A 16,740-nucleotide genomic window follows, 5' to 3' on the forward strand; every position below is an offset into this window, starting at 1 on the left:
TCTCCACGCCAGACAACAGAAAGTTAACAGTCCCGCTATACCTCCTCTCTTTTACCCCTCATAGACAAACAATAACACTTAACAGAGCTCACAAACCATAGGACACAAAACCCACACTATCCTAAACGCAGTTCTGGAGACTCGATCCATTCCAATGGACCCCCAAGGTAAAAATGCAGCACGCATCATTTAGCATGTAGCATGTATAATTTAGCATGTAGCATGACACATTTAGCATGTAGCATTTAGCATTTCTACCTCCGCCGCGTCGTAAAATTCCTTTGTTTCTAAATTTTTGCTACCACGAGGTCCGCCGGAAATCCAATGAGCGGTTACATCAAACAAATGATTCGTCAACCACATGCTGAGAGGTAACATACAATCAAATATATACCACAGCCTCAAGCCCCCTGGACTTACCTAACTTCACCTAACATGTTATAAGGATTTTTGGCCCATCCTAGAGATCGCCTCATTAAGAGGGCTACCGTAGATTCGCAGCGGTTCTAAGTTACACACATATTCCTAGGCCTTATTCCTCTCAATCTATTCTTCTTGAACTTTTATTCAAGCAAAATATCCCTATAGACACTCCCCCCTTTTTGCGCTGTTTACCAGCGCAAACAAATTTTGAATTGTTAGAACAGACCCCTATTCCACAGCAATAACAGCAACATCAGCACACACAAGTCCTTTACACGGTACATCTCTCCAGCGCACACACCCATAACCAAACGAACCAAACCGCACACAAGACCGTGAGAAATCTCACCTTATGAGCCGGCGTCTTGAGCGGGAGTCACTTCGCTGCTCATGAATGTAACATAGGAGAGACGCAGATCGCCCCAATCACTCGTCGCCAATTTGTTGTGTCGAGTAAACGTTGCTAATTATGCTGTGAAACCAAGGAGTCCGCTTATACTGTACTTTGATTATAAGTTTTATTTATATCACAAGCTTTCAGCATAAGTTTACAGACATCTGCAGCATCTGGAGAACAGTGTCCCAAAAGAATATGTCTGTTCTGATCTTCTTTGTCTCTACCCAGTACTTATAATCTTTATCAGGATATGGGTGGTTTCCCATACTGACCAATCACCTGTCTCCACCCAACAGACTTCCTCTGTTCTATGGGGTGTCCCTCTAAAACGGATCCCTCTAAAACTGAATAAACATCCTCTCAGGTTCCACTTGAAAACATTAGCAAAGTCATAATTCTTCATACACTACACTCTCTCTCATCTCCTCCCAAGTCCATCCTCTCTCCTCATCACGCTGCTTGATCCAGGATTGGTGGCATCTTCTATCACGATCGTTCATTAACGAGAAGGACCAAGGCGCAGCGTGATATGCATTCATCTTTATTTCCGTACTGAACACACGACAAAAGAACAAAACGAAACGTGAAGTCCAAGGTAGACAAAAATAACATACCTTTATGGAACAAGATCCCACACAGACTGGTGCCAAAAGGCTGCCTAAGTATGGTCCCCAATCAGAGACAACGAGCTACAGCTGCCTCTGATTGGGAACCACCCTGGCCAACATAGATCTAAACAATCTAGAAACTAAACATAGAAATAAACACAACACGAAATATACACACCCTGACTCAACAAATAACCGTCCCCTGAGTCAGGGCGTGACATTATAATGGTATCGTTACTGGATCAACGACATAGTTAATATCTGTTTCGCCTTATATTGTTCCTGTCACCCCTCTAAATGTCATATTTTATTCAGTCGCCAATATAATCAATTACTCTGCATAAAGAATCAGTGATATTTGATCCCAGGCATCTATTATCAAAGTTGTTTGAGACATTGTCTCCTACGACTCCCTTAACATACATACTATAGGGTACTTCCACCAATCCTGGAAGAAAGAATCCTATTCAAAACACATCAGATAATACCACATTTCATTAAGTTGACTAGACACCTATAAAATAAACCTGTAACCCCTTTCCGGTAATCTAATCATCGCAACCTGTTGTATTGATTTATCAAAAATATAAACCTGTTGATTAACAAATCTAGAACCTTCAAAGAATTGGTACTTCCCTATCAGCATAATAGTAAAAACTAACTGTATATTCCTTTAACATATTGCATCAACAGAACCCTTAAATTTACACCATGTAGTGATTGCTGACATGCGGCGTGATACAAAATGTGACTATTCTTTAAACATCATTCGTGCTCTAACATATACATACCCCTAATTTAATGTGACCTAATATATTTTCTCCTTGATTCTCACAAAGGCAATCAATCTCCCAAGCTAACTGGCTAAAGGTGGCTAGCTTGCTAGCTACTCTACAAACATACCACTCCACTCACCCTAGCAGAGCTGGTTAGGCTTTGAAATTCATGTTCATATATTCACATAATCCATATAGAACGTTAGAAATCCTTAGTTACTCACATCAAACAATCCCTTCGTATTTTTATCGATTCTCAATCAGCAACAAATCAGCTTCTTCAAACATACTCCCAGCGGAACCAAAAAAAACAAAAAACGTTATTTTCCCAGACACTGACCTTCCTGTCGTGGGATCCTCAATGGTCAAGCCTCCCAGAAAATATAGACTTTCCGCTACTCTCTAAAATAACATCACGCTCTCAATACCACTCCTTGATATACTATGATGGGCATTGATGTACGGAACCACAAGATAACGCTATATCAACAAACAAACTAAATATCAAAGCTTATTAACCAAATCTCAATCATATTATCATACCCATTTCTATATTTTATTATCCAATCTTCAGACTAATACATATTTCCATATTCACACAATACTATTTCCCAAACACGCTTAATAAATATTATTATAACCTGCAGAAATATCTTATTCTATAAAAGGGGCCAAATTTGGAATTTCAATTCCATCACATTAACATTTTACTATAACTGATTTTAGGATTACATATTTTATCAGCCTGACTTCCATAAGATTCTATAAATAACCAATCATATATGTCACTACCATCGTCAATTGTGATTGTCTTGCCAGATTCAGGTCTACTAAGTTGACTCCCCATATTTATATATTAATTCATGCATTGTTAGTAATTAAATATTGGAATAAAATCCCCAACTTGATCTTTATTCAAATGTATTTTGTCTCATTTATTCATTGGTGCCATGATTCAACATGCTTAATTGTATCTGCTCGATTCTTTATGCCGTATGAGTTATTGTTCTCTCTCTCTCCTGACCATTTTGAGTAATTCACAAAGGACTAATTCTCTCTTCACAATGGTACTCTAACTCTCGGAGGACTGAACATTGGGTTTGAGGCCTTTCTTTATGATGCTTATAAACATCAAAGGACTCAAACCTGTATCAAAACATAGGCCTCAAACCTGTAACAAAACATAGGCCTCAAACCTGTAACAAAAGGACTCTAACCTTTAACCAACACAATTAAGGACTCAAACCACTCTTTATCATGTGTTTTTACACATTAAAGGACTCAAACCTCACAATTTTATGATTTTTCACATTAAAGGACTCAAACCTGATAACTTTATCCTCTGTATTCTGTACTCATTAATCTGAATGCACCCTATTTTGAATCATAGCACCATGTCATTGTCTAATTTAATATTTCTCCTTACATATGTTTACATACTCGAATACCACTCATCTATTCCCCTCAAAAAAATATTGAATTTTAAACGTTCGTTACAGCTCAGCTTTACCACAGATAAGCAGAATTTAACATAATCATAGAAGGAAAGTCTGCTTACCTGTTAGTTCGGCTGCAAACTGCATCCTGTTCGTTACACACCAATCTGTTATGATGAGTTTCTCCGGTATCAAGTAATTCAGGATGCAAGAGAATAGTTCAACACTTAGATGGAGAGTTGATACGGTACAGGGTTCAACATGACAAGCTGCACGTGAGTGGCCTATTGTCATTTGGATTCCCCACCGGATTCAACATAGCAAGATACACGTGGGTTGCATCTCATTATTTGAATGACAGGCATACAAAATATCTCAGTTTATATACTGCTTGGCAAGCTAATTCTACCCAACAGTTGCCAACCATTATTGGGTGTCACTCCTAACCCCAATAGTATCACCCTATATGGTATCGTCTTGCACCCAAGTCAGGATATTCCATCACGTACTCCTAAGATTAGCACCAGTGGCCCCCCAGCTATCTTGGCACGCATACCTTCTGGCACCCACCAGTGACAGAAATAAATACATGGAATGTCCTCATCCTCAAAATCCTATGTAACACAATATGAAAGACATTAGCAAATCCTGTGTAAAAGACGTCATATCAGGTCGGTAGTCATTTAGGCAGGTTACCTTAGTGTTCTTGGGCACAGGGGCTATGGTGGTCTGCTTGAAACATGTTGGTATTACAGACTCAGTCAGGGACATGTTGAAAATGTCAGTGAAGACACTTGCCAGTTGGTCAGCGCATGCTCGGGGTACACATCCTGGTAATCCGTCTGGCCCTGCGGCCTTGTGAATGTTGACCTGCTTAAAAGTCTTACTCACATCGGCTATGGAGAGCGTGATCACATAGTCATCCGGAAAAGCTGCTGCGCTCATGCATGCTTCAGTGTTGCTTCCCTCCAAGAGAGCATAGAAGTGATTCAGCTCGTCTGGTAGGCTTGTGTCACTGGGCAGCTCGCGGCTGTGCTTCCCTTTGTAGTCTGTAATAGTTTGCAAGCCCTGCCACATCCGACAAGCGTCAGAGTTGGTGTAGTACGATTCAATCTTAATCCTGTATTGACTCTTTGCCTGTTTGATGGTTCCTCGGAGGGCATAGCGGGATTTATTATAAGCGTCCGGGTTAGAGTCCCGCTCCTTGAAGCAGCATCTCTACCCTTTAGCTCAGTGCGGATGTTGCCTGTAATCCATGGCTTCTGGTTGGGGTATGTACGTACGGTCACTGTGGGGACGACGTCATCGATGCCCTTATTGATGAAGCCAGTGACTGATGTGGTGTACTCCTCAATGCCATCGGAAGAATCCCGGAACATTTTCCGGTCTGTGCTAGTAAAACAGTCCTGTAGCTTAGCATCTGCGTCATCTGACCTCTTCCTTATTAACCGAGTCACTTGTGCTTCCTGCTTTAGTTTTTGCTTGTAAGCAGGAATCAGGAGGATAGAATTATGGTCAGATTTGCCAAATGGAGGGCAAGGGAGAGCTTTCAAATCAAATCAAATCAAATCAAATTGTATTGGTCACATGCGCCGAATACAACAGGTGCAGACATTACAGTGAAATGCTTACTTACAGCCCTTAACCAACAGTGCATTTATTTTTAACAAAAAAAGTTAAAATAAAACAACAACAAAAAAAATGTTGAGAAAAAAAAGAGCAGAAGTAAAATAAAGTAACAGTAGGGAGGCTATATATACAGGGGGGTACCGTTGCAGAGTCAATGTGCGGGGGCACCGGCTAGTTGAGGTAGTTGAGGTAATATGTACATGTGGGTAGAGTTAAAGTGACTATGCATAAATAATTAACAGAGTAGCAGCAGCGTAAAAAGGATGGGGTGGGGGGGCAGTGCAAATAGTCCGGGTAGCCATGATTAGCTGTTCAGCAGTCTTATGGCTTGGGGGTAGAAGCTGTTGAGAAGTCTTTTGGACCTAGACTTGGCACTCCGGTACCGCTTGCCGTGCGGTAGCAGAGAGAACAGTCTATGACTAGGGTGGCTGGAGTCTTTGACAATTTTGAGGGCCTTCCTCTGACACCGCCTGGTATAGAGGTCCTGGATGGCAGGAAGCTTGGCCCCAGTGATGTACTGGGCCGTACGCACTACCCTCTGTAGTGCCTTGCGGTCGGAGGCCAAGCAGTTGCCATACCAGGCGGTGATGCAACCAGTCAGGATGCTCTCGTTGGTGCAGCTGTATAATTCTTTGAGGATCTGAGGACCCATGCCAAATCTTTTCAGTCTCCTGAGGGGGAATAGGCTTTGTCGTGCCCTCTTCACGACTGTCTTGGTGTGTTTGGACCATGATAGTTCGTTGGTGATGTGGACACCAAGGAACTTGAAGCTCTCAACCTGTTCCACTACAGCCCGTCGATGAGAATGGGGGCGTGCTCAGTCCTCTTTTTTTTCCTGTAGTCCACAATCATCTCCTTTGTCTTGGTCACGTTGAGGGAGAGGTTGTTGTCCTGGCACCACACGGCCAGGTCTCTGACCTCCTCCCTATAGGCTGTCTCATCGTTGTCGGTGATCAGGCCTACCACTGTTGTGTCGTCGGCAAACTTAATGATGGTGTTGGAATCGTGCCTGGCCATGCAGTCATGGGTGAACAGAGAGTACAGGAGGGGACTGAGCACGCACCCCTGAGGGCCCCCCGTGTTGAGGATCAGTGTGGCAGATGTGTTGTTACCTACCCTTACCACCTGGGGGCGGCCCGTCAGGAAGTCCAGGATCCAGTTGCAGAGGGAGGTGTTTAGTCCCATGATCCTTAGCTTAGTGATGAGCTTAGAGGGCACTATGGTGTTGAATGCTGAGCTGTAGTCAATGAATAGCATTCTCACGTAGGTGTTCCTCTTGTCCAGGTGGGAAAGAGCAGTGTGGAGTGCAATAGAGATTGCATCATCTGTGGATCTGTTGGGGCGGTATGCAAATTGGAGTGGGTCTAGGGTTTCTGGGATAATGCTGTTGATGTGAGCCATGACCAGCCTTTCAAAGCACTTCATGGCTACAGACGTCAGTGCTACGGGTCGGTAGTCATTTAGGCAGGTTATCTTAGAGTCCTTGGGCACGGGGACTATGGTGGTCTGCTTGAAACATGTTGGTATTACAGACTCAGTCAGGGACATGTTGAAAATGTCAGTGAAGACACTTGCCAGTTGGTCAGCACATGCTCGGAGTACACGTCCTGGTAATCCGTTTGGCCCTGCGGCCTTGTGAATGTTGACCTGCTTAAAAGTCTTACTCACATCGGCTACGGAGAGCGTGATCACATAATCATGCGGAACAGCTGGTGCTCTCATGCATGCTTCAGTGTTGCTTGCCTCGAAGCGAGCATAGAAGTGGTTTAGCTCGTCTGGTAGGCTTGTGTCACTGGGCAGCTCGCGGCAGTGCTTCCCTTTGTAGTCTGTAATAGTTTTCAAGCACTGCCACATCTGACGAGCGTCAGAGCCAGTGTAGTACGATTCAATCTTAGTCCTGTATTGACTCTTTGCCTGTTTGATGGTTCGTCGGAGGTCATAGCGGGATTTCTTATAAGCGTCCGGGTTAGAGTCCCGTTCCTTGAAAGCGGCAGCTCTACCCTTTAGCTCAGTGCGGATGTTTCCTGTAATCCATGGCTTCTGGTTGGGGTATGTACGTACGGTCACTGTGGGGACGACATCATCGATGCACTTATTGATGAAGCCAGTGACTGATGTGGTGTACTCCTCAATGCTGTCTGAAGAATCCCGGAACATGTTCCAGTCTGTGCTAGCAAAACAGTCCTGTAGCTTAGCATCTGCGTCATCTGACCACTTTTTTATTAACCGAGTCACTGGTGCTTCCTGCTTTAGTTTTTGCTTATAAGCAGGAATCAGGAGGATAGAGTTATGGTCAGATTTGCCAAATGGAGGGCGAGGGAGAGCTTTGTATGCGTCTCTGTGTGTGGAGTAAAGGTGGTCTAGAGTTTTTTCCCTCTGGTTGCACATTTAACATGCTGGTAGAAATTAGGTAGAACGGATTTAAGTTTCCCTGCATTAAAGTCCCCGGCCACTAGGAGCGCTGCATCTGGATGAGTGTTTTCCTGTTGATTTATGGCCTTGTACAACTCATTCAGTGCAATCTTAATGCCAGCATTGGTTTGTGGTGGTAAATAGACAGCTATGAAAAATATAGATGAAAACTCTCTTGGTAAATAGTGTGGTCTACAGCTTATCATAAGATACTCTACCTCAGGCGAGCAAAACCTCGAGACTTCCTTAGTATTTGATACTGTGCACCAGCTGTTGTTTACAAATATACACAGACCGCCACCCCTTGTCTTACCGGAGTCAGCCGTTCTATCCTGCCGATGTAGCGTATAGCCCGCTAGCTGTATGATATCCATGTCGTCGTTCAGCCACGACTCGGTGAAACATAAGATATTACAGTTTTTAATGTCCCGTTGGTAGGATAACCGTAATCTTAGGTCATCCAATTTATTTTCAAATGATTGAACGTTGGCTAATAGGATTGATGGAAGAGGCAGTTTACTCGCTCGCCGTCGGATCCTTACAAGGCACCCCGATCTACGTCCACGATATCTCCGTCTCTTCCTCACGCGAATGACGGGGATTTGGGCCTTGTCGGGTGTCTGTATGATATCCTTTGCGTCCGACTTTGTCCAATACGAGGTGAGTAATCGCTGTCCTGATATCCAAAAGCTATTTTTGGTCATAAGAGACGGTGGCAGAAACATTATGTATAGAATAAATTACAAATAATTCGAAACAACACACATAATAGCACAATTGGTTAGGGGGCTGTAAAATGGCAGCCATCTCCTCCGGAGTCATTGTAATCCAACATTCTAATCCAAAGCAGCCAACAAGTGCTCAGCATATGTGGGAACTCTTTCAAGACTGTTGGAAAAGCATTCCAGGTGAAGCTGGTTGAGAGAATGCCAAGAGAGTGCAAAGCTGTCATCAAGGCAAAGGGTGGCAATTTGAAGAATCTCAAATATAAAATATATTTTGATTTGTTTAACACTTTTTTGGGTACTACATGATTCCATACATGTTATTTCATAGTTTTGATGTCTTCACTTTTATTCTACAATGTGAGTAAGTGTGTCCAAACTTTTGACTGGTACTGTACGTCATTGCCAAATTGTAAGCCTATTAATTGGTGCAATTATTTATTTATCCCAGTAATTAAGGCATCATGTCAACATCTACCCATCTGCGCAACACGCTCGACTACGAACGGGCCCAAATTTGTTGACACTGACATCATGTGACGGTGCGCAAAGAACGAGTCGAGAAGAAGGTCAGTGTGCAAAATCAAGACATGAGAGATTTCCGCAAAAGAAACAAGGTGTTGTAGACAAGACAAAAACGTCAACACAGGAGATAGAAAGTAAGTTTGACATGCAATCTGTTTTGCTTTTTTGTGTAAATGAATTCTGCTGGACGATTTAGCATAGGTAGTTAACTAGCTAACATTTGTCCACTAGCTAGCCTAGTGTTGGCTAGCTAGGTAACTGTAGATAGCTAGCTAACGTGAGTTTTTTTCTGGCATTTTTGTTAGGCCTACCAGCTAGCTAGCTAGCTAGCTAGTTAGTCATCTACAGAATAGACTTTCCATGCAATCTGTTGATTTTTTTTTGGATTAGCTAGCTAGCTATGGCCCTACTTCTGAAAAAGTTAATCGGGCCAGATATGCTGAAGTAGACTCGGCCCGAGTACCATTAGTACCAGAGTAATATGATTCTGCCGGACTCGGGAAGTCCCCAGAGTCTGAGTCGATGCCGAGGCCCCCGAGTCTCAAACGGAATAGGCCCGAACACACCGTGTTGACTGGGTAGCACGGTAGCTAGATAGTTTTCTAACCTTCACTAGCTAGCTACCTAAAGCTGGCAAATAGCTATGCTATGGTCGCTACTTGTGAACTAACTAATGTTAGCTGGGCTCGATGGTCTTATCTTTCCTGAACCTTTTTCTCAGGTTATCTGTACCCCAAGGGTATTACGTGAGACACACCCAGCATGTTAACGTTAGCTAGCTAGCTAGCCACTTGTGCCAACATACTATGAGTGACATTAGTTCCTTTTCAATGTAGCTAAACACTAGCTAACTTATTAGTGTTAGCAAGCACTATTATTGCTAGCTGGATAACACAAAGTAGCAGGCCTAAACTATATAAATCATTATGATGCTAACTAGTATAAGGTAATGTAAATTGTCATAGCTACATTTTTCTTCTCTACCACATATTCTTCTTCTCTACCACAAGGTCTCAGACTCCAGGATGGGAAAATGCTTACAACAAAGAAACAGATGAAGACCGAGAGAGTTCTCCTTGTCCCTTTCCATTGTTACTTGTAATGTTAAAAAGCGAAGAAAAAGACAATCCCGTTCTAAATCAGCTATCTGGACTACCACTCACCACCACTAAAATAGTTATTTTTATGTTATTGAGTAGGTCTATATCTTTTTGTTTAATCTAATGAATCTAATTATTAATCTAACAATAGAAATCCTTGTAATTTTCTAAGAAATGTAAGGTATTTTTACATGTTGCAATAAAGTTGACTAAAGGAGAAGCTCACCTTTTGTTTGTAGGTATTTTGATTTGGTAATGAGTAGTAGGTAATTATGTAAGGGATAAACACCGACATTCTGTATATTACATTGGAAATAATGGATGACGCGGCAGGCCCCCTTTGCGGAGTTCATTTTTCAAAGGTAATGTACAGAACGGACGCGTTTATCCTGCTTATACCACAGTTGCTAACAAAACAATATGAAAGCACACATTTACCGGTAGAAAAAAATAATAATTCATTGATATGTTCATTTTTATAAGCGAATTCATACTTTCTCATGTTTTGGTTGCTAGAGACGTGATCGTCCGAGTCGTTCGTTCGATTAGTTTGACATTTATGGTTGCGACCCAGTCTTTTGTTCTTTATGTTCCATTGCCATGCTCGCTGGCAACGTTCTTATCCCTTGCTTGCTAGGTAGCTATCTACGGCTAACACAGTCACGACCTCTGCAGTCAGAATAGCAGCAAAGTAGCTGTTTTCTATTGACATTCATTTGGATACATCCATAACAATGAGCTGATAATGCCCGATTTTGCCTGGCATAGCTATAAACGTTTGCCTTCTCATCAGGACACTCGTCAACACTGACTGTTAATTACTAGGAGATCGCATTGCATATCAAACACAACTAGGCTAGAAGCTAGCTAAATAGTTTGTTGCTAGCAAACCTGCCAATATGACAACTGAATTCAAAAATATTATTTGATGTAAACAGCTGGTCAAACTAGAAACGTGGGAGGATTTGACAGCTTTAGCAGCAGAGGGGACGGGATAAATTCAAGTTCATCACTCACCACGTTAGGTCATCAGATGCTCCAAAAAAAGATCAGTTAGCTACGTTTTTTTCCTTGTTGGACCTGCGTTCACGATGTATCCAATTTCAGTTTGTGTAGTTGTTGGTTTAGCTTTCTGTAACTTTGTAGCAATTAAAGGTCTGCATGTGTAAGCTCATATTGAGTCATGATTGTGTCCGTTTTTTCCAAGTGTCCCGATATCTTTTCCAACTGTCCCATTATCTGGTTTTAATGTCCATTCTAGAATGCCCTTCTAGACAATCAGAAACGAGTATTAAAAAATGCAGTGGTATAAATCCAAATTGCTCATATGTAACTTTAAAGTTACACTGAACTTTAAATAGGTAAATCCTGTGTTACAACTAGTAACGAGGATATTCTCTGTGTTGTGTTTGTGTATTTATTTTCTCACTTGGATGGCGCATTCAGAAGCTGACATTAGATTGTCAGGATTGGGAACATTACATACTTGTAATTATTGTGTACCAACAAAGTAAGAACCACTTAAGATACATTTAATTTTAACTAGGTAAATCCTGTGTAACAACTAGTATTTACAATGTACGAATGCAGATATTACATGTGTACTAGTATGTTTATTTTCTCACTTGGCTGGTGCTTCCAGAAACTTTGCAATTAGGGCCAGGTTGTCAAGATGGGTAATGCACTATATAAGTACACATTAATTCAAAGTACCCCTCAAGATACACTTCATTTTAACTAGCTCAATCCTGTTTAACACCTAGTAATTACATTGTACTTACGCAGATTTTACATGTACTCTGTGGTGTACTACCGTGTTTATTTTCTCACTTGGAATGTGCTCCCAGATGCTTTAAAATTAGGGCCAGGTTGTCAGGATGGGTAATGTATTATAAAAGTACACATTAATTACAAGCAAGTACCACTCAAGATACACTTCATTTTAACTAGCTAAAATCCTGTGTAACACCTAGTAATTACAGCTGAGAAGAAACAAAACGCTAAATTGGTGAATTTAGTGGCAACTTTCCCATTTGTAACAAGTATAGTAACAAGCATTCGTTGTTACACCTCTGTAATTACAGACTGCAATTACCACCAGTTACATGTTATTACAGTGTAACTATGAGTTATTACAATTAACTACAATGCTTGTAATAAGGACCCCTTAAAATGAAGTGTTACCCATGTTTTCATTTTGTCATTATTGGGTGTTGTGTGTACATAGGTGAGAAAAAACATATATTTAATAATGTTTTAATTCAGGCTGTAACACAACAAAATGTGGAATAAGTCAAGCAGTATGAATACTTTCTGAAGGCACATTGTTTGGTAAAATGTAATGTGCTGCCAAATATCAATTTCTGATGGTTTCTTATATATAGTGTATATGAGCTACTAGGAATCCAGTGTAGATAAATACTATTACTGCATTTTCACCCTTTAAAATGAAACAATCGATCAGCCAATTCATTTAAATTTCCGATCTAGGTGTTGACCAGTATAAACAAAAAATACTGTATTTGCTAACTGTAGACCAGTGTTCCTTTACAATGAAGGAAATGCAACCAAACCACAGGCTGCCAGTGCCATGTGATCACTTCAGAGTGTGAGGTGTTGACTGTTTTGTGGTGCTGGCTGTTTTCACACCTTCTGCACACTCCTTCAAAGCATAAGCTCACATCTTATCTAGGTTAAATATATGATCTTCTTTTCATTTGCTCTGCCCACAGAATTGAAGTAAACACATACTCTGCGCTACTGTCATTGAGTATAGGCTACACGTCTATCTCTCAAAAGGATATCACCTATCAATCATCCAATGTTCAATTTGTGATGGTTTTGTTGAAGGACTTCACCTAGGCCTAATGATTACACGTCATTAGGCCTAGGTGTCAATCTCATGTCAATCTCCAGTAAGGTTATCTCAAACAGGTTTCACAACCATTATCATATTGAGCAACTGAGTGTACACTGTGTGCCAGCAGGTCACAGATAAGGCCATGAGAAAATGACAGGACGTTTGTTCTCATCACTGCTCGCACAGAAAGCATCAACGGAAACTGACTGATGCCTCGCACCCTGCCACCTAATGCAGTGCCTGGCAGTGAGATTAAAGGATGTGACAGGTGTGGCATATCAAGAAGCTGATTAAACAGCATGATCATTACACATTACACACACTCTAAAATGTGAAGTTTTATCACACAACACAATGCCACAGATGTCTCAACATTTTGGGGGAGCATGCAATTGTCATGCTGACTGCATGAATGTCCACCAGAGCTGTTGCCAGAGAATTTACGTGTTCATTTCTCTACCATAACCCGCCTCCAACGTCATTTTAGAGAATTTGGCAGTACGTCCAACCGGCCTCACAACTGCAGACTAAGTGTATGGTGTCGTGTGGGTGAGCGGTTTGTTGATGTCAACGTTTTGAACAGTTTCCCATGGTGGCGGTGGGGTTATAGTATGGGCAGGCATAAGCTACGGACAATGAACACAATTGCATTTTATTGATGACAATTTGAATGCACAGAGATACTGTGACGAGATCCTGAGGCCCATTGTCGTGCCATTCATCCGCCGCCATCACCTCAAGTTTCAGCATGATAATGCTGTACACAATTCCTGGAAGCTGAAAATGTCCCAGGTCTTCCATGGCCTGCATACTCACCAGACATGTCACCCATTGAGCATGTTTGGGATGCTCTTGATCGACAGCGTGTTCCAGTTCCCGCCAATATCCAGCAACTTCGCACGGGCATTGAAGAGGACTGGGACAACATTCCACAGGCCACAATCAACAGCCTGATCAACTATGCAAAGGAGATGTGTCGCGCTGCATGAGGCAAATGGTGGTCACACCAGATACTGACTGGTTTTCTGATCCCCAGCCCCTACGAAGGTATGTCTGTATTCCCAGACGTGAAAACCATAGATTAGGGCCTAATTTATTTACTTGAAATGACTTGACTTCCTTATCTGAACTGTAACTCAGTAAAATATTTTATATTGTTGCATGTTTGCGTATATATTTTATTCAGTATAGTTTTCAGAGACTTGAAAAATGGCATGACTAGCAAGCATTAAACTGTGAAATTCATTGTCCATTTCAACAACCTGCCATCATTCTGAATATGTGGAACAGAAGGTCAGGTCTGGGCTCCAATGCTGTTTTTTCACACGACTAAAGGGAACTTTGGCTAAAGTACAGTTATGCTTTAGGTTCCCACAGACTAGCATCTAACCCAAGTTTCTCAAGCCCTTTGAAACCAGATGATTCATAGTGCAAATGCAACTGAAAAAACATGGGGGCATGAATGAACATTTGAACTTTCAAATCATATAACCAGCCAACAAATTCCCATGCGAAAAAACTATTCTTATCTCAACGAAGTTTAATTTGTATAATTTATGGAAGTATCTGTTTTATCAATCGCAGTGGATGTTATTTCGTTGCCGCTGGTCAGCAACCAGCACTTCAACTTGCAAATACAGCAGTTTGCCACTGTTTTGAGTGAAAGTCCAATCATTTTGAGGAAGCAGAGAAAACATTGTTGAGCTTTTGGATCTATTTTGATTGGTAAGTTTACTATAGTTACTGAAGAAATAAACTGTGAAGTGTTTTGACTTCTCAATATGCTACTAAGTAGCGTGAACATGTAATGCCTATAAAAGCTATGAATGGTAAAGTTATGTTATAAAAAGAAGCATTTCAATACAATACAGTTATAGGAACTACTTATGAGAATTTTATACATTACTTTCTTATTATGCTTTGTTTCAATATGCCTAAAATATAGCTTAAAGCATTTTAACTTTGTTATTCTTCTTCTGTGTTCCTTTATTTTAAAAGGTACACACAAATGTAATCGAAGCATTACAGTTGATATTATCCTTATTTGGAATGTTTTCAGCTAAATGCACATTGTTAAACTGCAAAAAGACTTAGTCAACTATGAAATAGTTTGGGAAAAAGTACTTATTGGCAATCATAAAAACACCCAATTTATTACACAAAAGTGTATTATTTGTATTTATAATGCTTAAAATGTCATTTTACTAATGATGTGAACATGGAAAACCATTTTGAATATTATTGTAATAGTTTTCATACAGCAGAAAGGAACCACTAACAAATTAATGTTACTGTTAACAAATTGCTATTTAATATTATTATTAATTTACGAATGTCAACAATCATAATAAACAGGCTACTCGTGAATTAATCATATTCAAAATATGGTTGTTCGGTTAAAAAAGAAAGCAAAATAAATAAGTAATATAAATGCAAACATCAATTCAAACTATTAATGATAATGAAATACACAATTCTGATATGCAAGTTGTAACTGTTATACATAAAATATATTTCAGTGAATACTTTCACTGAGCTTTTGAAATACATACAGTAACACCTAAAATCACCTCAACCTTTAGGGCTTCGGACTACAAAAAGGCTATAAAATATGCAGAACCCTTCTATCAGACTTTCTGGTCGAACGACTGGAGACGAGTTCTGGAGGCTGTTGTGCCGCAGCTCTCTGAGGTGCCATTGTAGGAGAAGTCGGTGGACGAGGCATAGCCCTGGTGCAGCCCACGCTTCCGCACGCAGCTCAGGAACAGGCTCGCTGCCTGCCGTCTGAAGTGGTGATCCAGGGACAGGTAGATGGCCGGGTTCACACAGCTGTTGAGGAAGGCCAAGCAGCAGGAGAGAGTGAGGCCCTGGCTCAGGACAGTCTGGGTCTCATTGCTCAGATCGGCCCCAGACAGCCTGAAACCAATTAGGATGGTCTTGAAGACGTTGAAGGGAAGCCAAGACACCACGAAGGCCACAATGATGATGAAGACCATTTTGAGAGAGTGGCGGCGTCGGGCTTTCGCGCGGGGGTTTCCCGCGGCAACACAGTGTCGGCGCAGGCGGGCCAGGATGGAGCAGTAGCAGAGGAGGATGATGAGCACCGGCAGGGCGAAGGTCAGGAAGATCGTGGTCAGGCTCAGACCCAGGAAGAAAGACGACTCTTCGTCCTCCAGACAAAAGGGTTCACCGTTGGGGGTACGTACGCTACGGTAAACCAGGGAGGGGATACCCAGAGCCAGGGATAGCAGCCAGACTACGGCGCAGGTGAGACGCACACACCGGCTGCTGCGGAGGAAGCGGGAGTCCATGAGGCGCACAACGGCCAGGTAGCGGTCCATGCTCATGCAGGTCAGGAAGAAGATGTTGGAGAAGCGGTTGACAGAGACGATGTAGCTGCTCAGTTTGCAGAGGAGGTACCCAAAATGCCAGTGTCCCTCCTGACTGGAGGAGACGGCCCACAGAGGGAGGGTGAGGACAAACACCAGGTCCGCCAGCGCCAGGTTAACCACAAATGTATCCACCAGACGACCACCCTTCTTCCCCCTGCTGCCCATGACCACGATCACAAAGAGGTTTCCCAGGAAGCCTGTGAAAAACATGAGGAAATAAAGCAGTGGCAGGTAGATGTGAGAATAGGATAGTCTGGAGCTGGAGTGGTCCCCAGGGTTGGTTAGATTGTAGCTGTCACTGTACAGCATGTCAGTGTCATTGTCATCGTTGTAGAAGTACTCGTCGTTGTCATACATCTCCATTCTATGATCAAAGAGAAGTGTCTCAACTGCTTGCGCTCTGTGTGTCTGGCTGGCAAGCTCAATGCTTCTAGACATACTATTCTGTGTCACATGC

General features: G+C 41.9%; 1 protein-coding gene across 1 annotated transcript; it reads right to left on the minus strand.

Moving 5' to 3' along the window:
- Positions 1–15,518: 15,518 nt before the first annotated feature.
- On the minus strand, positions 15,519–16,646 carry LOC311125541 (putative G-protein coupled receptor 25; the record flags this gene model as incomplete). Its single annotated transcript, XM_084199576.1, has 1 exon — positions 15,519–16,646. One exon carries the CDS (start codon positions 16,644–16,646, stop codon positions 15,519–15,521), a length of 1,128 nt encoding a protein of 375 aa, XP_084055702.1.
- Between the last annotated feature and the right edge of the window lie 94 nt (positions 16,647–16,740).

The sequence above is a fragment of the Coregonus lavaretus genome (assembly GCF_964263955.1).
Source record: "Coregonus lavaretus genome assembly, contig: HAP1_SCAFFOLD_1006, whole genome shotgun sequence".
Lineage (NCBI taxonomy): Eukaryota > Metazoa > Chordata > Actinopteri > Salmoniformes > Salmonidae > Coregonus > Coregonus lavaretus.